Source organism: Lepidochelys kempii, chromosome 10, assembly GCF_965140265.1.
Source record: "Lepidochelys kempii isolate rLepKem1 chromosome 10, rLepKem1.hap2, whole genome shotgun sequence".
In the NCBI taxonomy this organism is placed as follows: domain Eukaryota; kingdom Metazoa; phylum Chordata; order Testudines; family Cheloniidae; genus Lepidochelys; species Lepidochelys kempii.
This window is the reverse complement of record NC_133265.1, coordinates 1,905,113-1,928,795: the sequence shown is the minus strand read 5'-3', so window position 1 is coordinate 1,928,795 and position 23,683 is coordinate 1,905,113. Positions and strand designations below refer to the sequence as shown.

Genomic DNA, 23,683 nt, shown 5'->3' with positions numbered 1-23,683 from the left:
CACAGATTCCTACTAACATTGGAACCATTGCACTTCACTCCCTTGCAGGGCACCAGACATTACTGCTGGCTTTCAGCCTCAAATTGCTCCCTCAAGGCATCCCTAGTCCTTGCAGCCCTGCGCTGGGCCCCTCTAATAGCCCTGTTCTCTGGCTGTTCAAATTCAGCCTCCAGGTGTTGAACCTCCGAGTTCCATGCCTGAGTGAATCGTTCACCCTCCCCTTCACAAATGTTATGGAGGGTACAGCACACGGATGTAACCACAGGGATGCTGTCATCGGCCAGGTCCAGCTTCCCATGCAGAGAGCGCCAGCGGCTCTTTAAATGGCCAAAAGCACATTCCACAGTCATTCTGCACTGGCTCAGCCTGTTGTTGAACTGCTCCTTGCTACTGTCAAGGCTCCCTGTGTAGGGTTTCATGAGCCATGGCATTAAAGGGTAAGTGGGATCTCTAAGGATCACAATGGGCATTTCGACTTTCCCTACGGTGATCTTCTGGTCTCGGAAAAAAGTCCCAGCTTGCAGCTTCCTGGACAGGCCAGTGTTCCGAAAGATGTGTGCATCATGCACCTTTCTGGGCCAGCTTGTGTTAATGTCAGTGAAACGCCCACGGTGATCCACAAGCGCCTGAAGAACCATTGAGAAATAGCCCTTCCGATTAATGTACTCGGAGGCTAGGTGGGCTGGTGCCAGAATTCTATCCCATCTATCGCCCCTCCGCAGTTAGGGAAACCCATTTGTGCAAAACAAGCCACAGTGTCATGCATGTTACCCGGAGTCACGGTTCTTCTGAGCAGGATGCAATTAATGGCCCTGTAAACTTGAATCAACACGATTCCAGTGGTTGACTTTCCCACTCCAAACTGATTAGCGACCGATCGGTAGCTGTCTGGAGTTGCCAGCTTCCAGATTACAATAGCCACCCCCGCAGGGCAGCTCTCAAGCTCATGTCCTTGCGCTACAGGGTGGGGGTGAGCTCCTCACACAGTCCCATGAAAGTGGCTTTTCTCATCCGAAAGTTCTGCTGCCACTGCTCGTCATCCCAGACTTGCATGATGATGTGATCCCACCACTCAGTGCTTGTTTCCTGAGCCCAAAAGCGGCGTTTCACGGTGGTGAGCGTGTCCGTGAATGCCACAAGCAAACTCGTGTCATATGCGTTTCTCGAGTTGATATTGTCGGAGCCCTCACTGTCACTTTGGATCATAAGGAATAACTCGACTGCCAAACGTGATGCGCTGGCGAGACGTGTCAGCATATTCCTCAGCACTTCGGGCTCCATTCCCGCAAACCGAAAGGGAAGACAGAGCGGGCAGTACAAAAACTGTTGAAAGATGGCGCCAAATGTGGACAGAAGCCCAGGGATTGCTGGGATGCGAACGGATGCATCAGGGGGTGTTGGGACAGGACCCAGAATGCCCCACCCCCTTCCCACAAGCCCCAGCACCAGAATGGGAAGAGGGGCTCTGTGGGATAGCTGCCCACAATGCACCACCCCCAATGCTGCTGCAAGTGCCGCAAATGTGGCCACACCAGTGGGTTTGTTCCTGTCCGCGTGGACAGACTGCAGCGCTTTCCCTACTGCACTCTCCGAAGGCGGGTTTAACTCACAGCGCTCTACATCTGCAAGTGTAGCCACGCCCAACTTTCAACACAGAGCTTTTCCTCAGGTCTGAGAAACTAACAGTATCACTGCTAACTACAGGCTTTGAACAGATTTGTTTAGCATGTTTCAAGAGACCATTGAAGGCGAAGTGGCCGGTTAACACCCCTCCTGTCATAGGGAGGAAATGGGCAGAGGAGCAGCTGGGAGAGGTTTGTTAGTGGGTTACATATTGCAATAAGTCATAAGTCCAGCGTCTCTAGAAAGTCACAGCTCAGAAGCCAAATCAAAATAAACCCATGAGATTGACTTCCCCCCTGGAGCAGACATTCAGCCCCATACTCAGTGCAGGCCCTGTCTCCTGGGAATGTGCATTACGGCAAGTGAGCAAGAAGATTTGCACTTCATCTGCAACATATGATGATACAATGAACAGGAAAGTGTTTGTGGTTCTTGCCTGAAGCCCCGAAGCTCTGAGTTAAATCTTGTCCTTATGGCTAAAGGGTTCCTCTGCACTGTTAGTGTCTCCTCTGGGGCTACAAGAAATGGTTTCTGACCAGCACTGATTGTGTGTTCTACTGAATGAAAAAACTCTAAGTACAGGGTGACTCACGCATACAGGCAGCACCTTTGCCCCTGCCCACTGAGCCTGGAGAGAGTGGTGGGACCTCTCTGGCTGCATCCCTCTTTGCTCTAGGGGCTGCTTGCTCACACTTAGAAGTTTAGCCACTTTACCCATGCAGGCATAGACTGACAAGCCTGTCCTATGCAGGTGCAGTTATACAAGTGTTAAAGGGCTTTAGCCCACAATAGCTTGTTCCAGATTAGGAACTGAAATAATCCATACCACTCCAAGGCACCTTTATGCTGCTGTAAATGCCCCTGCTCATGGGTTTGCCCTGGGTTGGAATGTCAGCAAAAATTCGCACCCCTAACTGACATGCTTATTTCTGTCAGACGTGCAAGTGCAGACCAGCCTGCAGTGCAGGTCTCCCATGCTTAGACCCATCTTCCCTCCAGCACACTGAGCCTTCCTGCTCTCCACAGCCTTCCGAGAATCTTACTTCTACTGTGTCTTATGCTGGCAACTTCCTGGCCCCTCTGGCTGCCGCCTGCCAGCACCCCAAAGCTCTAGTTCCTTAGTATTAAAAAGCAAAGCAAACAAACCACCAGCAAAAAGCCACCAAACATGAACTGTCCTAATGCCACCCTCACCTTATGATCTAACTTAGGCCCCGAACCTTCAATCCAGTGTTCTAGCGTGGAGCCCTGTGCCCCAAGAAGCCCAGTTGGGCTCCTTGCTAGTGGATCCAACTGCAGGATCAGGACGTGAGACTGTGAACTCTTCTGGACAGGGACTTCTACTGTGTTCGGTAAAGCTCTGAGCCCTCTCTGTGGTGCTGTAGAAAGACTGAGTGAAGGCTGGATGTACAGACCACTTCACCTTCCTCTGATGTGAACCTTCCCAGCTGTTCTGCAGCACTACACAACAGCTTTGGGCAGGAAGTGAAGAATCCCGTGTGAAATAGAAGCTGCAATGGGAATTTTTTGTCGGTAGAATGTAATTACCCAAAGTGGAACACCGAGCCTAAGTCTTGTCAAACGTACCATGGGATCTTTAATTACTGGTTATGGTCAGGATGTCAGTGCCACGTCGGCCAGCCTGGGGCTGCAGGACACCACCCTGGGCCATTAGCTGAGCACTGCTGGCTAACAGGGACGAGCATGAGTCATCTATTCCATGTTTGCAACACCTGGGTTTTCCTGGCAGATTTCCTGTCGACGGCCAGGTCGGCCAGCAGAGCTATGTCAGTCCGGGGTGTGAAGAGCTGTGATCCATGACTGCCATGGCTGTGCCACCCAAAGCCTGAGTGTACATACCAGCAGAATGTTGCTTCTACCAGTATAGCTTGTTTTGTTGCAGTGCGTGTGTGTGTGGAGTGAGCTGTACCGTACACTCCTGACTATTCGCGTAGCAGGTGGGTCACAGACTTTATTCAGATAATTGGGAGGTTGGATAATCTACAAGGCAGAAGCCATTCAGCAGCAGAGTGGCCTTCCCCATGGCTAAGTGCTCATCCTCTTCTTCCATGCAGTCTTTGGGGGGTCTCTTCTCTATTATCTGTGTACCACTGCATTATCCAAAACCCTTCCTTGTCTCCAAGCATGCGATTGCTGCAGAGGGCGTGTGTCTCATGCTGGGGGACAAAAAGGGATTTGGATAATAAGGTTTTGGTTAAATGGGGAGTTAGCTGTACCGGCAAAAACCCTGCTTTGGCAGTATAGCTGCCTCCACGCGAGGAGTGCTTTGCCTTGAGTGCAGGGGCCTACACTAGATGGCCTGTTACGGTCCCTTCCAGTCCTGCCCGTCTATAAGTCTAGAGTATCCTGGCGTTGGTAAAGTGCTCCTAGTGCAGAGTGGCCCAAAGTATTGACCCAGACCCAGTGTTCTTCAGTTGATGACAGATAAAATCTTGACATGAGGTGGTGGCTCCTGGCCAAGCACAGCCTGGATGTTACGCATCTGGATGTTGGCCCTTCTCAAGCCAGAAAATTCCTCAGCACCACAAGCTGTTTACAGTCTGTTGCTGCCAAAATATGCACCCTCCAGCGATTCATCGCCAAAGGTCCTGTCAGCTGAGATGGCCCCAGAAGCCTTTGGAATCAGGAGCCAGCACAGACTTAAACCTGACATTGGGGAACCACATATTTCTAAGATCAGAACTTCAGGCCATGTGTGCATTTAATCCAGCAACCTGTGCTCAGCAGACTGGCAATACACACGGGTGATGTGAATCTAACAGGGGCTATCCAATTGCATAAGCATGAGAGTATTCGCTGCATCCAGTAACTAACTGATGTGGAAGCAACGCGGCACCCTTCCTCCGTCTCCTTCTCCTGGGAGACTTACAAAATCGACCTGAGTCGTCACTAACTGAGACTGCTGCCCTAGTGGCAAAGAAATGGATTTTAAGATAATTGACATTCTCATCTGCTCCTCAAATAAGTGATTGGTGAAAAGGAGGAAGAGATGTTGCTGTTACACAGGATGGAGCTGTGTAAGCTAGTACAAAAATTGTCTTGGACTCTTTGAGCGCATGAAGGCTGGGGTGTATTGAACAGCTGTTTTCCGCCCCTTTTCTCTGCCTTTCTGGCATTTAGGATTCTGCATGTATACAGTAATTGAAGCTTGAATTAACCCTCCCCCCACATACCCATGCTTGTACAGCCATGCCAGGGTTTTCTGCCCTTCAAGTGGCATCAGCAAGGACAGGTGTGATGCAGCTGCATGGATGATGGAGTGCAGCCTTCTAAAGTATGTAACATGTAATGGCTTATTCCTGAGCTTGCTCTCGCTTAGTTACAAAAGTAACTTCTAACCAGGGCACATGTTGCAGTTTTCTGATGGGTGTGACCCTGGGGGAACTCCCCACCTTCAGAGAACTGGATGCTTCAGTAATTTTAAATCAACCAAACAGCTTTTCACATACTGGAATGTCAGTTCAAATGCAAAGTGTGTCTAGTGGGCACACTTGCTAAAACCCTCAGCTTCGTGAGAGGTGTTGGGGCTACTCTGCCTAACTAGTGATTTTGGAAAGCCGCAAAGACGTAAAATGCTCTAGAACTCCTATTGTGTTGGAACATGCTGGCTCCTTGCCTCAGAGAGGGGTTGTAAACTGTTCTGTCTGCAGCGAAAACTTTCATTCTTTAAAGCCTCATTTCTTGCATAAAGCTCAGGAAGCCAGTGTGCAGCATTGGTCTAGCCGAGTGACACACAGGCCCCCAAACTCCTCACTGCTACCAAAAATGTGAAGCACAATTGGTGACATATCTCAGTGGCCCTAACAGGCTGAGAACATACCAGCTTCACCACATCCCGCTGCAAGCTGGCAAGGCCAGGCTCACGGCTTCCACTGGGAACAATGCCCAGAGGTCATGCAGGATGACCTGGTGGGAAGCCAAGCTGTGTATATATGTACATCACGGCTCTCCATTGTGCATATGAGGCCTGGCATCCTTCTTCCCTTTCAGACGTTAAACTTCGTCATGGAGCAGAGGGAGGAGCTGACTGAGGTCATAGTCCTGGTTTCATCCAACTAAATGGAGGAGAGGCTGGGAAAGGCCCCGCCTTAAGAGCATGGCAGGTCGTGAGCCAGGGAGATGTTACCATCCTGGTTGCATAGGAAAGTGGGAAAGCCCTTGACATGTTTCATTTAGAATGTCACCCCACAAAAGAAAAGCATGTTTCAGTTCCCGAGCTTTGTTCCAGACAGAACCCCGGAGAATCCGCTGTCCAAGGAGCCCTGCCTTTCTCACTATAAATCACAGCATATTTATAGTGTTAATGAGGTGTAACTTCTGGGAAATGACCACCTGATTGCAGCACACACCTTTGGCAAAGCCCCGGAAGATGTGGGGGAATTTTTGTTTTGATTTGGCATAGAATTTAATCAGGAAGTTGGAAGAAGGTATGCCTTGTGGGAGAAGGTGCCTCTTCAAATAACAAGACATGGTTGTTTATAGAGGACCCAGGCAGCCAACCCTTTGCTCTCAGCATTTCATCCCTTCAAGGTGGAGCCTCTACCTTGCCCCTTTGGTGGCAAGGTAAATCAATTCCCCTATAGCGTATCTACACGGTGGGGTAATGTGCTCTGGGGGATGTGATTTCTAAAGTGTGTTAATTGGTCCACGTAGACCCTGCTGGTAGTTAAAGCCCTCCAGGGAATGTGCTGTACACACCTGCGGGGACCACATGGACCAATTAATGTGCAACACGACGCGCTTTAGAAATTACAGCCGCATGGTGCACATTACATTAGCCACTGTGTAGACAAGCCCGAAGGGCAGCTCCCAGTTGCTGAGCAGTTCTGAGTTGGTCCCTTGTTACAAATGTAAAGAACTAGGATAGAGCGGGCCAGGGCAGAGCGAGGCACAGCTCACTTGTTCTCAGCAATGACTTTGGACATCCAAGCAGAACAACACACACATCCATTAACTAAAAAACCCCAGTTTATTCAAAAATATATCTTTCCCTGTTCTTCGTTTTCCAGCCTCCCTGCTGGTAAATAATTCAGTTAAAAAAGACTTCTTATATTGCACTCTTGGAAACATCTTTGTTCTCACTGTTAAGATGCCTGATTCATTTGACAACACAGTACTCTGAAAGCCCATGAGGTCATGCTGGCCCAGCACACAGCCATCCTAACACTCATGCAGCCCACCCGACTCAGCTCCCAGGAGGCCATTGCTGGAACCAACTAGGAAGAGGGAGATTCTGAGTCATGGCCGGGCACCCACCCCTCCATACAGAATGCACCTGCCAGCTGTGTGCTCCCCTGCAATAAACTGGGCACACCAGAGAGGACAATGAACTGCAGCCTTCACTCTGGGGTCTCAATGGGAGTTTTGCTGTTGACTTCAAGGGGGGCAGAATTGGGCCCTGAATGTTATCACGATCATGTGCTCAAGGCAGGGAAACGCCAGTGATTCGGGCTAACCCATTCTGTGAGAACGGGCCTGAGCAGTGACCTTTTTAGAACCAATGTTTGAAAACCAGCGTCTGTTTTCATCTCAGTTCAGTGGGTCAGATCTACAGGCACAGTGCCTCCCGGCCAGGGAGGAACTAGTGGTAGGATCCAAGGAGCCCGTGCACAGGGGCTTGGCATCAGAGAGAGCAGCTCCATAGGGAACTCGCTGCATGCTAATGGACAAGGGGAGTTTAAGGGAAACATGCCTGGGGATGGGGTCAGTGTATCTTCTGCTCACTGTTCCCCGTTAAGGCTGGGTCTGGGTGCAGGAATTCCCAGGGGGCTCTGCTGCCACTGTGCCCTGGAGTGGGATTCCTCTTCCTTCCTGGCCCTTGAGATGCTTCCCAGAGCACAGCCCAGTTCTTCAGGCTGTGTGCGGGCTAAGGGTGTGTGCCAGTGAATGAGGCTGGCATTTGAATGGTATTTCCCAGCAGAAGGGCCAAAATGACTGTAGCACGAAGAGGATGCAGCTGCCCTTTGAGAGTGCTGGAACCCGAGTGTGCCAAGGGCACCTGCACTTTAAGTGGGTTACTTTGAGCGCACTGATTGCTGTGTCTGGTCATTATCCTGCTCAAAATTAGACTTCAGGCATTTTAAAGGAAGGGTTGGGGATGACTCTGGCTCCCTTTTACTCAGGCTGAGTTGTGCCTTACTCCAGGAGGAGTTCGATTGGCTTTCAAGGTTCTCCTCCAGGCTAAGGAATTTCTCTCTTGGGATGCAGCTGGCAGAATCCTACCTGCTCAGTGTTTAGCTGAAGCGGTTAGAATCTGACCCTACAGTGGTATTTTCCTTTCCTCTCGCCACCACCCAGTACCTGCAGGTTTTAACTCTTTTCCGAGAGCTCCCTCTCTGCCTGCTCCTAGCCAAGTGACACAAGCCGCGCTAAAGGCCTGGGTTGGTCCCACGTGTCAGGCCTGGAGCAGGTGTGGTATCATGTTGATATGCCTGCTTCTCCCGAGGCCTGATTCCTACCCAGATGGAATGGGGAGGGGTGTGTGGCTTGTCACTGTTTGGCAAGACCCCTCACAGCTCAGTTCCACATCCTACATAAACCAGCGCCAGCAACCCTTCACTGGAAAACACCAGGGACTTGGACCTGGCGTTACCAACCCCTGCTCTATGCCGGGGGCTGAATCCTCCTGCCCACGCTCCTCCCAGAGACGCTTTCACCACAAAGCTCCAAATCCCTGAATTCGAGGCTGGACCCGATAGTCCCCTAGCGCTCACCCCCAGACACACACCTCTCGCTCCTGGACACCCAGATGACACGTTCATTGCCTGCTTTGGCCTCTGGATGAGGAGACAAATATGGTCAATGGCTCCTGCCCTCCAGAGAGTCGGGCAGCGGGTCTGTGAATGCAGCGTTTAGCTGCAAAGTGCTGTAGTTGGGCGGGGGAGTCCTGGGCATGTGATTTTCCTGGGGCAGTGGTAAGTGAAGGGCAGTGTTAAAGGTGGGCAGGTCTTCGTCGGGGCACACGGTGTGGTCGTGGCCCCCTTTGGCTGGAGCATTACGCTGAGGGGGCTCCTGATGGGGTGTTGCTTTTCGGTCATTCCACCATTTCTTCGCCTTTTGCCAGCGGTGCCGCATGACGATGAAGAAGGAGTCGATGAAGAAAACTTCGATGATCTCAATGACACAAACCACGGAGCAGCTCATCCAAAGGCCCAGCTGGCCCCCGAAGTTGGAAAGAAGAATAACAATCTGGAGGAGAAGAGAGTGCAAGGTTACACCTGAACCAGCCAGGCAACCAGCAGCAGCCAGAGAGGAGACGTCTCTGAGCTAGAGCAATCAGCGTCTGTCACGAGGTGCCCAGGGGCTGGGTAACTAGACACTGTTAAAGGGACACAACTTGCCCAATACAGAAATCTGGTCACTAAAGTGAAGGCAAAATATAATGGGCACGTCTCTAAGCTTCCTGCCTGCTCCACTCTAGCTTATGCTCTAGAAATGTCAACTAACGTTGAAACCGAACAGTCACTTACACTTGTCTCCGGGCAGTTCCCCATGGAGAGGTGCCTACGTGACAGAGGACAAGGACTGAATGAGCCAAGGAACCTGACCTCCCCACATGCCCCTGGAGATGCTAGCGACAGGACAGGACTGGGGCACGTTGGAGGGCACTGTTTGGGGGAGCTTGTTCTCCCGCTGCCTGCACTGGACCTATTCTGGGTCTAAACAGACTGCAGACGTCAGAGCTTACGTTGTTGGCGGGATTCTCGGAAATGAATCTCTCGTTCAGGTCTTTGTAGAACACCACGAGGTTTGCGAGGTCCGTTCTGGGAAGGGAGAGAGAGAGAGCAGGCCCTGGCTTTAGTCAAACAATAGCGTGAGGATCACTGAAGAGTGATTTAAAGAACCAGTTGGACGAGTAGGGCCAGGCCCCTCGAAGGGAGCGTTCTTTTCCATTGCCATTGTTAGGGCCGCTGTGATTGTATCTGAACTCGGGACACAGGCTGGAAATACACAGGGGGAAACTTACTTGTTCAGCATTTTGTTGATTTTCTGCCCTTTGTCCCAAGAGAGGACTCGAAGCATCCAGTCCTTGGAAAACAAGAAAACAATGCAACTGCCATGAGCACAAGCCCAGGGAGCCCAGGATGTGACAGCTCATTTGGCTCGGGTTCCATTCTAGAATGCCATGATTGTGTGGTGGGGCCCTCACGCTACCGCCAAGTGGGGGGATCTCGCAGACCCAGAGAGACTGAACCCCCAGGGGACACGTTTGCAGGTTAGCTGGTGAGCTCCTTGGCCAGGGCCGTGTCCTTGTACCTGGCTATGGGAGCCTCACACATTGCAAGTGTTCAGATCCCCTGGTCAGGAGCACCAGGCCAATGCTCACAAATACAGAAGGGGCCTCTCACTCCCAAGGCTGCACCTCTGGATTTTACCTAGTTCCTGTTGGAGCTGTGAAGCTTCCCTGCCCCCTTTCATTGCGGGAGGCTGTTCGCCCTTGTAACCTCATCTCCCCATTGCTGAGAAATCTGGGCTCATCCCCCCCTTTGGGGGGAGGGCAGCCCTCACTGACACAGCAGCAGAAGCAGGGGAAAGCCCCAGCCTGACAATGATCCTGTGGTCCAAGGCACAAGGGAACCAAGCCAGCCTGAACGCGGAGCCTGCAACTCTCGTTGTGCATCTAGGCCGGCTGAGCAAGCAGAGCAGAACTGGGAGCTCACCTCAGAAACTGAAGATGGCCACTGGGCTAAGCTGGTGGTCAGCGTCCATTCCTTAAAGCTGTGGGAAAAGAAGCCTAGTGTTAGCTGTCAGTCTGAATTCCTGCATAAGGAATGTTTCATTTCTTGCCTATCTGGCAGCTGGACTTACCTGCAGGCTTCTTTGCAAATCTGCTGACAGCCCAACTGCTCCTTCACAAACTTCTCATGCAGCTCGTAGTAGCAGTACACTGCAGAAAGAGAGTGCAGGGTAACTGGCTGGGGAAGCCAGAGAGAGTCTGGTCTTGTGCTTAATACACTGGGCTTGGGAGATCTGGGTTCAATTCCTGGCTCTGTAACAGACTCACTCTGTCCCTTGGGCAAGTCCCCCCTCTTCTGAGGGTTTCATTTCCCCAGCTACGAAATGGGGGTAAATACTTTCCCTGGAAAGACACGCTCCTCGGGGCAGGGACAGGCGCTCGCTATGCTTATGCCGTGTCTAGCAGTGAGCATGGTGTTTCTCAAATGCAGCCACCAGCGGCTTTTCTTGTGGCCACAGCCTCCTTGATTGTGATTTGGGAGGGATGGGAAAGCAGCGGCCCCTCCCCGTCCCTGTTGCTCCTGGATGCACTGCCCTGGTGTTGGTTGCTGCGGCCGCCAGCAGGGGGTTGGGCCCTGCTCCCATCTGGAGACACCTGGGGGAGCAGGCAGCTGGTGAGTTCCCTACCTTTCCAGTGGCAGTGGGGCTCAGGCGTTGGGCTCCAGCCCTGGGGTGGCAGGACAGCAGGCTCTGGCCATGGGGCTTTGAGCTCCAGCCCCAGGCCCTGACCCCCAGCCACAAAGCTTCATGCTCTGGACCCCTGCTACCTCCCCTGGCCAACCACCCCAATGCCCCATTACTAGTTAGCAATAAATAAGTTACAATGATTTGGCCGTGTCTATGTGCATATTTGTTTGTTTTTCCTAATGCTAATTAAGTATTTTAGGGAAAAGTGTGAGAGTGGCCACCAACAAGAGTTGGTAGCCGCACTCTGACTGGCCACCAAAAAATTTGTCCTGAGAGCCCTAGCACAACAGAGCCCTGGACTCAGGCGGGGCCTCCAGATGCTACCAGAGTACAATTAACTAGTGTTACAAAGTGTGTTGCTGGGATTTCAGAGACAAGGCGGCTCTTGCTAGCAGAGAGCTATCTCTGGGCTGAGCAATAAAAACTGGCCAGGGCGCCCGCATTAGTCCAAGGCAGATTCACCTTTCCTCCAGCCCGGATGGGCTTGTGTGGGTGGCAATTTCAGTGGAGTATAGTGTGTGTGGTAATGATCTAATGCCAGGGGTGGAGCTGGGACCTGTCTGCCAGCAGGACATTTGGTGGTTGTAACTAGGCAGTAAAGGAGGCTGTGCAGGGGCTTTACTCATGCTGTGGAGAACTTACTCCAGTTGGGGTATTTCTTGTAGTTGCAGTATTCTGCCCCGGGAGGTAAGGGCTGGGCGTACTGGGCACAGCCACAGGTATCCACCATGGCCCTCTGGAAACAGGAATGCAGGCAAATCTGCAGGGAAAGAAACCAAGAGTTGGGTTTCCATGGGTCAACAAATGCACAAGCAGGCCTGGGTTGCTTCTAGGTTACTGCTCTGTTCCTAAATGGGTTGTCAGCTGGAACCAGCAGGAACTAACATTTTCAGCTGGCATTTCCAGTAGGTGGGGCCCCATCTTCAGTCCCTACCGACTGCAGTGCCGGGCTCCATGCTTTAAGGCACTAACTCTGCTGGAGGCCCGTGTGACCTCAGCTGGCATCACATCACCGGGTGCTGGCATTTTAATACCCATTAAGAGAAAAATCAAGCCCAGGTACTGGATTTGCAAAAAGTAGCAATTAATACAAGAGCAATGGGAACTAGCATGGAGGAAACCAGGATGCTTGATGCTCTCACGGTGGAGCCTATTACAGGAGCCTTGCAAAACTAGTGGAAACTTTCTTTGTAAGCGTTCTGCTGGTTGGACACAGATTAGATAGTATCAGTTGTTCATGGAGTCTTATCTGACAGGGGTCACAATTTCTGGCTTCAAGGCTTACTAAGCTGCAACATTTGTTTGGCCAATATTTTCCAGTCCAGCAGTGCCAGAGAATTTCATAATGAGCTAATGTTCCTGCTATATGACAGAATCCCCAAGGCAACTTCAAGCTTCAATCATTTTGGAACAAAACCCTGATTTTAAAAGTACTGCGGTATTCTACAGCTGTGATCCAAAGCATTCAACTGCAGCAGTGATCCTGCAGGGTTGGGGGCAGAATCCTGTGCTGTTTGTACAAGGGGATCGCTCAAATGACTGAAAAGCCTGAGGAAGAGCTCCTTGTGGCTCGAAAGCTCGTCTCTCTCACCAACAGAAGTTGGTCCAAGAGCAGATATAATAATTTTATTAATATTACATCCCCCACCTGGTCTCTGAAAAAGCAAGCGTAACAGAGCTTTACCTGGAGTGAGTAGCTCTTGTTGTAGAGGTTCGCTACTGGAATGTCAGTGCCGGTCTCTGTGCAGTCGCTGTACGGTTTGCTTAGCTTGTGAGACCGAGTCTGAAAACCAGAAAACAAATGTTGACTTGAGAGACCCCAGCCGAGCTGAAGGAAAGAGACCATTCAGTGCTGCTTATTGGACGGCCTGGGAGCACAGTCCTAAACTATAACAATGATGGGGCAGGACTGAAGCTAGCTTACGTGAATTAGCCTGTAGGACGTAGGTTGCTTTTAGTAGGAGATTATGTGGCTAGAATGGTTTTTAGATTTTTTCCTAATTATATTTGACGCCTCCATGAGATGCCTCCTGCCTACCATAATTCAGGGTACTCAAAGTCTAACCGCCTACACATTCAGAATATTTGCAATGGCTCCCTGCTACGAAAGGGCACTTCTTCCACATCAGAATTTGTGTGCTGTCAATCTTTTCTGTTTGAGTGACTGTCTTATTCACTGTGCACCAAGTCTTGTTCTGTGACCAGCTGTCTCAAGACACGACTCTGGGACTTTAAGGCAGTGTATGACTTGGTTGAGGAATGCCAAGGCAAACCATGTTTTTCAATATCTAGAGTTGTTCTAGTAGAGTTTTGCTGATGTGATATGTGGAGTTGTTCTTATTCTATAGGCATCAAAACAAGGACATGGGGGTTAGGCAGGATTGGGAGGTATTTAGGTCTCTATAGATCTAACCCTCTGCTGCTGATTACTCATGCCTGCTTTTATAGAAAGCTACAAGCCTCTTTGGGAAAGTCCCATATTTTTAGACACTATAAAGTCACTTGTCCCTAATGCTTATCCAGACACCTGGAAGACAGTCAACTATATGCACATGTGAACCTGTCAGACTTTACCCTACTGTCCTTTCTAATGCATGGACTATCAGGGCACGGCTTGACACACCCAGCCACTCCAAATACTACTTTGGGAAACTCCCAGCACCTTATTTCAGCCTCCACCCTACCCTGAGTGATAGCAATGGTGGGAGATTTCCTGAGGCAGGCGAGTGCAGACATGGCCACCTGGAAAGGTCTCTTCACAGCCAGGAGGGCAGTAAGCACAGACCCATCTAGCCAATCAGAATAGCCAGACGTCAGAGTTGTGCTTTAGCTCGTCTGCTCTGGCAGCCAAACCACCTGATCTGACCCACAACCATGTCTGTACTGTGCTGCAGAACATGAGTTAAAGCAGGGGTTTGATGGTGTGGATGGTGCCTCAGACGTTGTAGAAAACATCAAAATCCTCAAGAAATCCGTGGGATAAAACCAGGATCACCCGTAGGTGTGGGATTCCCACAGGCCTGTATTTCCAACAGCTCTCACCCCTGAGCAGTAAAACCTGAGTCAGGAGAGTGCTCAAACACAGCTTAGTTACAGTGGCTCTCTCTCTGGCCTCATGCTTTCTAAGGTGCTTTAGATAGCCAGGCCTGGGGCATAAATGTACCCTCCCAGCTCTCTGCTAGCTTTCCTGGATGCTGTGAGGCAGCAGCGGGGATCTATTTAACACAATTAACACAGTGTTTGTAAGCGCTCATGAGCCCGAGAAGAAAGATCTCTGCCACTCACAAAGTGCATCCCAATGGAGGTGGCCACTGCAGTCTCAATCTCAGTGCCAATATCTTCAATAAAGGGATATTCCTGCTGGTCGTGGACAATGATTTTGGCCCCCGTAGAGGTCACCAGGAAGGGATTGTAATCTGCTTCCTCTATGTAAAGAACGACCTGCAATCCTGCAGAACAAAGAAATAGCATTAACGGGGTTAAAAAAGCTAGAGCCCTAGCTCAGGGAGAGTTGACTCATCTATGGTCACTGTACAATCTTCTTCAGTTTTAACTGTCATCATCCGTTTGGATTAAACATCTGGCTTCAAGTGGAATTGTCCAGATATCATTGGAGTGTCCAAGTACTCCTGCAGCTAATCTTTAGCATCCAACACAACTAATAATAACTACTAGTGATGACTTCGAATGTTACTGAAAACCTGTTAAAAAACCAAGTTACATAACTGGAGAGGAATAATTTCAGGTGGAAAAACTCTAGTGATGCAACAACACTTGATTCATGAGATTTGGCAACAGCTTGGGGAAATGTTCATTTGAACCAACCCAATCAGATAACACGTCTAATGCCGACATGTCCGTCAACCCCCTTAGGATGCAGTTCCCTGAACAATCTGCTTTCGAATGTCTCTACCAGCTTGGTCCCCTTACCATACTCGCTGCCTCCTGTGGAAGTGGTCAGGACTTTCCCGTCTTCTCCACTATTGAAGGTGTAGCAGTTGCCGTGCAGTGGATGATGGAAAGGGGTGAAGTTTCTAAAAGAGAGCAAACATTTTTTTCATCCTAGGCTCTGGTCTAACTGCCCATGGCAATGTAAATTACTCACTGGATCGCCCATGAGCCTGAGAGAGAACAAGCAGGTTTGGTGCTTGAAGTTCATTTTAACAGTCTTTCTTTGTGCTCCAAATGACTATCCTCCTTCATTCAACCCACCTTCAAATGCACGTTTACTGCTAAACCTGTCAGCGATAATCTGTCAGAGCAAGACGTGTGTAACACAATGTTAAAATTTACACATCTGTCTTCACCATTCTGAGCCTGGTGATTGGCTGATTGTCAGTCTGAATGGTGCAGTCCGCCTAATCTAGATAGTAAGCAAGGGACGGTGGCTTCCTCTATGCTCTGTATATTCCTGAGCGCACTGATTTGCACTCTGTAAATAACAAACATTTAATTCCTAATTGTTTGACGTTTATTTTAAGAAGTGAGAAGTTAGGCTGGTGAGTAATTTTTGTGCACTGACCTTGTGTCGCAAGATATGCCATCGAAGAAACACGTCAGCAGAAGATCCTCAGCGGAGTAGCCCATATTCACTTTCGTCTCCAGGGGTATTTGTGCCATGATGTTCATATAATGCAGCTTGTACCATTCTTGAATAGCATTTACCCCAGAGCTGAATGTGTAAACTGCACAGTCACTGCTGTTGTTTGGGTCACACTAACAATAATAAAGGAGGAAAATGAGTTTCAGATGAGGAAGATGTGGTATAATTTTCCACTGAAGGGTTTGCAATATGATTTCTACTGAACAATGCTACTCAAGCAAGAAGTTTCTAGTTGCAGGTGGAGGAAAAAAAGACAAATAAGGTATTACGGGATACAAACAGTTCCTCTTCAAAAAGTCCTTGGTAGACCTCGTGTTGAGAACTGTGTGCATTCTGAAGGCAGATCAGTCTGGAAAAGGTACAGAGGAAGCAAAGTGGCTCATCTGGGCACCAGTGGCCTTTCCTGTGAGCATGGACATCAGGAACTGAATGTGTGTAACCTTAAAGAAGCATGGCTAGTGGGGGCTCATCATAGGGGATCTAAGAAATGACCTCCCTGGTGTCATGGTTGGCAATAAAGAGGAAGCAGTTTAGGCTGGATTTCAAAAAGAACTTTTTGTCCCCGAGGGTTGTGGGTATGCGGAATAATCTGCGGGAAGCATTGGATGGAGATGTTTAAGGAACCGATGGATTTGGAAGACCTACAGTACAGGGTCTCTCCATCCTGGAAGGTTCTTTGTATCTATTCCTCTCTAAAGCCTCAATTAACTCTTGAAAGTTTTATCATTTCCCTCCACTGCTACACTTGTCATCTGCTCAAACAGTCGTGCCTGCCCTAGCACATCCACTCCCTGTGCCAACACCGCGCCCAGTCACCACGTAGGAATGGAACTCACCAGCTGAAAGCCCACGACATCTTGTGGCTCCCCAGTATTCACCATGCTGGAACCTTGGTGAAAGACACTAGTCTCAATTTTCCGCTTATTGCCACTTGGAATCTCAGTAACAGTCTTCTTAGAGAGGTCTTTGAACTTTAGCAGAGGGATTCTTTCAAGAAATTTGCTCTCTGTAGCGTTCCAGTCATCTGCATCCCGACGTATCTTGGATTTGCCCTCTGAAAAGCCATATAAAGTCTCCAAAGCATTTTTTGTCTCTTTGTCCAGTTCAGACAAATGCTCTTTCATTGCACTATATCTACATTGGAGAGAAGGTAATAGTAAATAACATGCCATATTCTCCCGGTGTCAACCTGCTGGACTACTCCCTACAGTCCTATCCTGTCCTACGCATTGTACAATGAATAGCCCATTATAGGGGACACCCAGCTCTTCCTCATTCTCCTCCCTAGACTGACTCAGTGCTGATGCTTCACTTGGAACTTTTATTCACACAATTAATTTGAATTGGCTTGGGTAAAAACTAGATCCTAGAGATTGCCCATTGACTGAAGGACTATGGACAACAGGCCATTATAAACAGCAACAGACTGAGCTGTGAAGAGGTCACTGTAAGATCCGCGCTTCTTTAAAATCTTAATTAATGAGCTGGAGAGGCTAGAGAAGGCAGTAACAGATACATATTGGGGGATTGCACTAAATGAGGAGGAATTGCCAAAACTAGAGAGAGCAGAAAGATGGACAAGAAATGGAAAAGATTTATCCTGGGGACAATGCAGCTGGGACAATACAGTCTGAAATGCAGATCCTCCGTGGGCAGGAGAGACCAGAAAGCAAGAATGGCAGAGAGAGACTGGGGTGGGGAGAGCGGACAGCAGATTAGACAGAAGTGTGCAATACAGTTTGGCAGGAAAAAGAACCCCATGTGATTTTGGATGGCATATGCCAAGGCATCCCATCCAAGCAAGAGGAGATGGAAAACTCTCTGTCCCCCATTGGAGAGTTTGTGCCTGGAATATTAGTTAGGCCTGAGCTCTCCATTACTGGAAGGACGGCATTCAGAGAGAGGGGACTGGGGGGGCTGATGCGTGCAGAAAGATAAAACAAGCTAAATGCATCTAGCTTGGCTCAGTGCTGGTAAGTCAAATATGGCTACAAATGTCTGATGAGTGTAAACAGCCAGAAAGTAGAGGTGCAGCATTTTAGGGTGCTGTGGGAAGGGGGCAGAGCTAACAATAAGGGGATGGAATTAAAGAGCAGGGGTGTCAGAGCAGCAGGATAAGCTTCCTGAGGGGCTCAGTGCTGGACAGAGTTTTGAGGAAAAATTATTTAACAAATGTCTGAGAAACACTTTCCTCGTGTCCTTTGAAAGCATGCCCACCCTGGCCATAATGGCATGACCCTGCCATTCATACAGTAATTAGCCATCCCCTGACCCCTCATGGCTTACTTGTAAGGGTTGATATTGCAGATGGTGACAGCGGGGAAGGGCAACTTCTGGAACTGCACAGTGACTGAGACAGAGGCCGTGTAATAGGACATGACGAGCTCAGCACACTGCCACAGGATCAGCCCCACGGCGCTCAAGGTGAGCAGGATCCAGATGAACCTGCGCAAGCGTCCCCTTGATACCACGATACGCCGGCAGCCATGCGTATTGGTGTTCATGCAGTACCAATGCATCAGCTCACTGACTGTTGGAGCCTGAGGGCCAGTCACTGGCAAAGTCTTCTTGATCCTGGCTTTGATCATCTGCCCAGGAGCCATGTTTAACTCTACACATGGAGGGTGAAAAAATATTTTAAAGAAACAAAATGGGTGAGGTAATATCTTTTATTGTACCAGCAATTGGTGAGAGAGACAAGCTTTTGTGATCAACAGCTCAATGTCTAGTTGGCAGCTGGTATCGAGCGGAGTGCCCCAGTGGTCAGTCCTGGGGCCGGTTTTGTTCAACATCTTTATTAATGATCTGGAGGACGGGATGGATTGCACCCTCAGCAAGTTCGCAGATGACACTAAGCTGGGGGTGGGATGGGGGAGATAGATATGCTGGAGGGTAGGGATAGGGTCCAGAGTGATTTAGACAAATTGGAGGACTGGGCCAAAAGAAATCTGATGAGGTTCAAAAAGGACAAGTGCAGAGTCCTGCACTTAGGACGGAAGAATCCCATGCACCGCTACAGACTAGGGACCGAATGGCTAAGCGGCAAGTCTGCAGAAAAGGACCTAGGGGTTACAGTGGATGAGAAGCTGGATATGAGTCAACAGTGTGCTCTTGTTGCCAAGAAGGCCAATGGCATATTGGGCTGTATTAGTAGGAGCATTGCCAGCAGATCGAGGGAAGTGATTATTCCCCTCTATTCGGCACTGGTGAGGCCACACCTGGAGTATTGTGTCCAGTTTTGGGGCCCCCACTACAGAAAGGATGTGGACAAATTGGAGAGAGTCCAGCAGAGGGCAACAAAAATGATTAGGGGGCTGGGGCACATGACTTATGAGGAGAGGCTGAGGGAAGTGGGTTTGTTTAATCTGCAGAAGAGAAGAGTGAGGGGGGGATTTGATAGCTACTTTCAGCTACCTGAAGGGGGGTTCTAAAGAGGATGGAGCTCAGCTCTTCAGTGGCAGCAGATGACAGTACAAGGAGCAATGGTCTGAAGTTGCAGTGGGAGATGTCTAGGTTGGATATTAGAAAAAACTATTTCACTAGGAGGGTGGTGAAGCACTAGAATGGGTTATCTAGGGAGTTGGTGGAATCTTAGAGGTTTTTAAGGCCTGGCTTGACAAAGCCCTGTCTGGGCTGGTTTAGTTGGGTTTGGTCCTGTTTTGAGTAGGGGGTTGGACTAGATGACCTCCTGAGGTCTCTTCCAACCCTAATCTTCTATGATTTTGCATTACAGAGCTCTTCTTCAGGTCTGGGAGTAGAGTTGCCAACTCTGACTGAAGCTATTCTGGGAGATGTTTTCCCCCAACATGACGAAATGTCGTTTAAAATATCCTATTAAAATCTCCCAGATTACTTTCAATAGTCACCAGGTGATCAGTGCTGATTCCTGGAGACTCCAGGCCAATCCTAGAGGGTTGGCAACCCTATCTGGGAAAGGTATTCAGTATTTTAAAACAATATGGAACCAAGTGAGTAAAAGGCCACTTCCCTAAGCAGACAGCGGTCTCTGGAGGGCATTCACAAATCTAGCAAAGGCATATGCAAACTCATTAATCTCTGGTATTTCTTGCTTGCTCCCTTTGCTAATTATCCGGGTGATCTGTGTTAAGCCAGGGCCCCCTGCCTTAGAGCTCATCTGCTCCTCTTGCACCAAATTCACTGTGGGCCCAATCCTGCAAATACTGTTGATCTCAACGCCGGGGTTTACTGACATGAGTAAAGTTACTCTTACACAGAACTGTTTGCAGGATTGGGCCCTAAGTGAGAATTACAGGCACTTCCAGGGCAAACAGGATAATGACATCGGCATAGCAGCTCACTGACACAGCTGCCAGGCTGGGAAGCACAGGCCTCTGATTACAATAGAAACACCTGGCAGCTACAGAGACAGGAACCCGCAGTTACTGGCCCTAGCCTATTATTCTGTATCATGGAATTTGAGCACCTAGAAAGTGTCCTGGTGCAGTGCCAGCTGCTAAGTGCATCACTGATCATTTTTCTAAATATTTCCCAACTAGGAAGTGTCACTGTCACATGCATTTGTGCAAAAAATAGCAAAACACTTCCACACAAATGGCACATTGAAATGGCGAATACAGACTAACACGGCTGCTACTCTGAAACCTGACATTCCACAATATGTTCTTATTGCAGATTTGCCCAAGTCTCTTGAATTCATGAATCTTTTAAAGGAAAATCCCACTATTCAAAACCAGACGTAAAGACACGCACACCTGCAGATCTCCAGTCATGTACAAAATGTTAGAAAAATGATTATCATACACTTTGTAAGGAGAGTGATCACTTTACATAAGCTATTACCAGCAGGAGAGTGGGGTGGGGGGGAGAGAGAACCTTTTGTAGTGATAATCACCCATTTTTTCATGGTTTGTGTGTATAAAAACGTCTTCTGTACTTTCCACAGTGTGCATCCGATGCAGTGAGCTGTAGCTCACAAAAGCTCATGCTCAAATAAATTGGTTAGTCTCTAAGGTGCCACAAGTCCTCCTTTTCTTTTTGCAGATACAGACTAACACGGCTGTTACTCAGAAAAATGAAGTTTACTCAAGAAATAGGAAACCATCATCTTGTACGTACAGACACTGGGGCCAATTACAACAGATTTAATCAAGTGAGCAACTTTACTGGTGCAGTCAGTCCTATTTAAGTTAATAGGGCTACTGAGATAAGTAAAGTTACCCAGGTGCATGACAGGTTTCAGAGTAACAGCCGTGTTAGTCTGTATCTGCAAAAAGAAAAGGAGTACTTGTGGCACCTTAGAGACTAACCCATTTATTTGAGCATGAACTTTCGTGAGCTACAGCTCGCTTCATCGGATGCATGAGTTTCCCCAGGATCAGGGCCATGATCTGTGACAAGGGAAGGGTCCCTCCGCATTTGAAAGCAAGAGCCAGGCAGGAGCTTTCCCCTGTGGTTTAAGTTATCCATTATTACAAGTGTTTGCTGATTTTAACGTGAAAGATACACACTTATTTTCTACCCGGATGTTTCTAGGAAGTGGAACTGAAGCAGCCCTGGAAGGCACCAGCCTCACCTCTCTGCTAATTGGGGCTCTCCTTTGTCACCCCCTGCCCTGAGGTTCACCTGGCCTCCTTGGGCACAAACCCTTGTGCAGAACTCCCACTGGTGGGACAGACCTGCAGGGTCCATCCCCAGCACTCCTCCTGGCCCTGGGTTTTGCCTATACAAGGAGGGAAGGATCAAGGCCCCAAGGCTCCTGCCGGGAAGAAGCAGTACATGAGCAGTCCCCGTCCCAATCGGTCCTGGGACCCTTCGCTCAGGAAGAGAATGAAAGGCTGAAAAGCTCTGCCATGCCCCAGGAGCTGTGGGTTGCCGCCAGCTCTCCAGGCAGGCGGACCAGCCACGAGCCCAGCCAGGGGCGCGGAGCCCCGCCAGCTCTCGGAGGCAGGCGCTGGGGTAGCTGCAGAGACAGAATCGCCTTTAAAACGCTCCGGTCTTTCCCAAACGGCGCCGGTGTCTCCAGGCCGGGGAGGGGAGCTGGGGACACGAGACCCTCGGCCCGGGGGAAGGCTCTGGCTGCCCGGAGACACAGGAGGGGGCATCGCAGCGCCTGGCGCAGGCTGCCCGGCTCACCCCAGCGCAGAGACTGGCAGGAGTCAGCGCCGAGGCCATAGGGCGGAGGAGATGCCCGTGGACCCTGAGCGCGCTAGGACAGACAGGTGCGCACTCCCCGGGTCCCTTTCCCCGGGCCCCGCTCTGCTCCGTCCCCCCGTCCCCCCCGGGTCCCTCCCCCCGGGCCCCGTTCTGCTCCGTCCCCCCGGGCCCCGCTCTGCTCCGTCCCCGTCGGGTTCCTTTCCCCGAGCCCCGCTCTGCTCCGTCCCCCCGTCCCCCCCGGGTCCCTCCCCCCGGGCCCCGCTCTGCTCCGTCCCCCCGGGCCCCGCTCTGCTCCGTCCCCGTCGGGTTCCTTTCCCCGAGCCCCGCTCTGCTCCGTCCCCCCGTCCCCCCCGGGTCCCTCCCCCCGGGCCCCGCTCTGCTCCGTCCCCCCGGGCCCCGCTCTGCTCCGTCCCCGTCGGGTTCCTTTCCCCGAGCCCCGCTCTGCTCCGTCCCCCCGTCCCCCCCGGGTCCCTCCCCCCGGGCCCCGCTCTGCTCCGTCCCCCCCGGGCTCCGCTCTGCTCCGTCCCCCAGTCCTCCCCGGGTCCCTCCCCGCGGCCCCGCTCTGCTCCGTCCCCCCGGGCTCCCCTCTGCTCCGTCCCCCAGTCCTCCCCGAGTCCCTCCCCGCGGGCCCCGCTCTGCTCCGTCCCCCCGGGCTCCGCTCTGCTCCGTCCCCGCCGGGCCCCGCTCTGCTCCGTCCCCCCGTCCCCCCCTCCGGGTCCCTCCCCCCGGGCCCCGCTCTGCTCCGTCCCCCCGGGCTCCGCTCTGCTCCGTCCCCGCCGGGTCCCTCCCCCCGAGCCCCGCTCTGCTCCGCAGCCCCAGGTCCCTCCCCTGGGACCCCGCTCTGCTCCGGGGCAGGACCCCAGTGACGGGGCACCCCGGGGCGCTCTCACCTCGGGCGTCTCCTGGCCTGCGGGACTCCATGCGGCCGGCGCGGCGGCCGGCGGGTGCTGCAGGCGGGAGGCGGCAGGTGTCACTGCGGGATGCGAGCGCTGCGCCCCGACCCGCACCTGCTGCGGCCGCCCCGTCCCGGTCCCCGTCCCCGTCCCCTGCCGCTGCCCCGCCCCTGCCCGGCCCGCGGCGGCCCGGCGGCGCCCCCTGCCGGCAGGCCTGGTGCTGAGCCTGCCCCTGCGTGCGTCGGGGGCCCCTTCCCTGCGGAGCCGGGGGGCTGCAGCTGCGGGGAGTGGGGCGGCCCGGGCTGCAGGCAGGGGCCTTGCGGGGCTGCCCCCTCTGGTGGGACATGGGGTGAGCCTGGGCACTGGACCGGCCAGCCGCAGAGCAGCGCGGAGCGCTGCCCGGGGTTCCCATTCCCAGGACAGTAGCCTGTGGACCGGGGCCATCCCGGTGAAAGCCCTGGAGGGGATGGAGCAGGAGAAGGGGTTAAAGCGTGGGGCACTTCCCCTCCTGTCCATGGGTGTGGGGCAGCGCTCCCCACTGCACCCTCTGCCTGGCTTTTCTGAACATTACTTTCAAAGGAACAAGGCGCAGTCTCAATGTTGACACAAACACAAGACACATAAAACTTGCCCCAAAGGAGAGCAAGTCACAATGATACTGTCCGAGGATTCCCAAACGGAGTCTCCTGTCCCCCTAGTGTCAGCTCCCGGCCTCTTGAGCCCTGGGCCCCAGAGCCTGCCTGCCCTCCTTGCTCTTCACTCCCTCACTCCAAGCAAGGTCAGTCCCTTGTGGAGGTTCTAGATCAGGGTTCTCAACCTATGATCCATGGACCCTGGGGGTCCCAGGCTGTGTCTAAGATTTCCAAGGGGTCCGCACCTCCATCCAAATGAAAAAAGGTTGAAAACCACTGTCCTGGATGAGCACCTGCTCTGGATGTCCCTCCTGCTGCCTGGTGGTGTGTGTGTGTGTGTGTGTGTGTGGGGG

At 51.4% G+C, this 23,683-nt stretch overlaps 1 protein-coding gene across 1 annotated transcript; it reads right to left on the bottom strand.

The window, feature by feature from the left end:
- Positions 1-6,611: 6,611 nt before the first annotated feature.
- SCNN1G (sodium channel epithelial 1 subunit gamma) lies at positions 6,612-22,761 on the bottom strand. Its single transcript, XM_073361368.1, has 13 exons — positions 22,696-22,761; positions 17,957-18,281; positions 16,507-16,804; positions 15,590-15,783; positions 14,998-15,101; positions 14,353-14,516; positions 12,752-12,850; positions 11,710-11,827; positions 10,453-10,531; positions 10,305-10,362; positions 9,611-9,672; positions 9,332-9,407; positions 6,612-8,832 (listed from the first exon to the last, which is right to left on the bottom strand). Exons 1-13 carry the CDS (start codon positions 22,724-22,726, stop codon positions 8,443-8,445), a joined length of 1,998 nt encoding a protein of 665 aa, XP_073217469.1. The 5' UTR covers positions 22,727-22,761; the 3' UTR covers positions 6,612-8,442.
- Between the last annotated feature and the right edge of the window lie 922 nt (positions 22,762-23,683).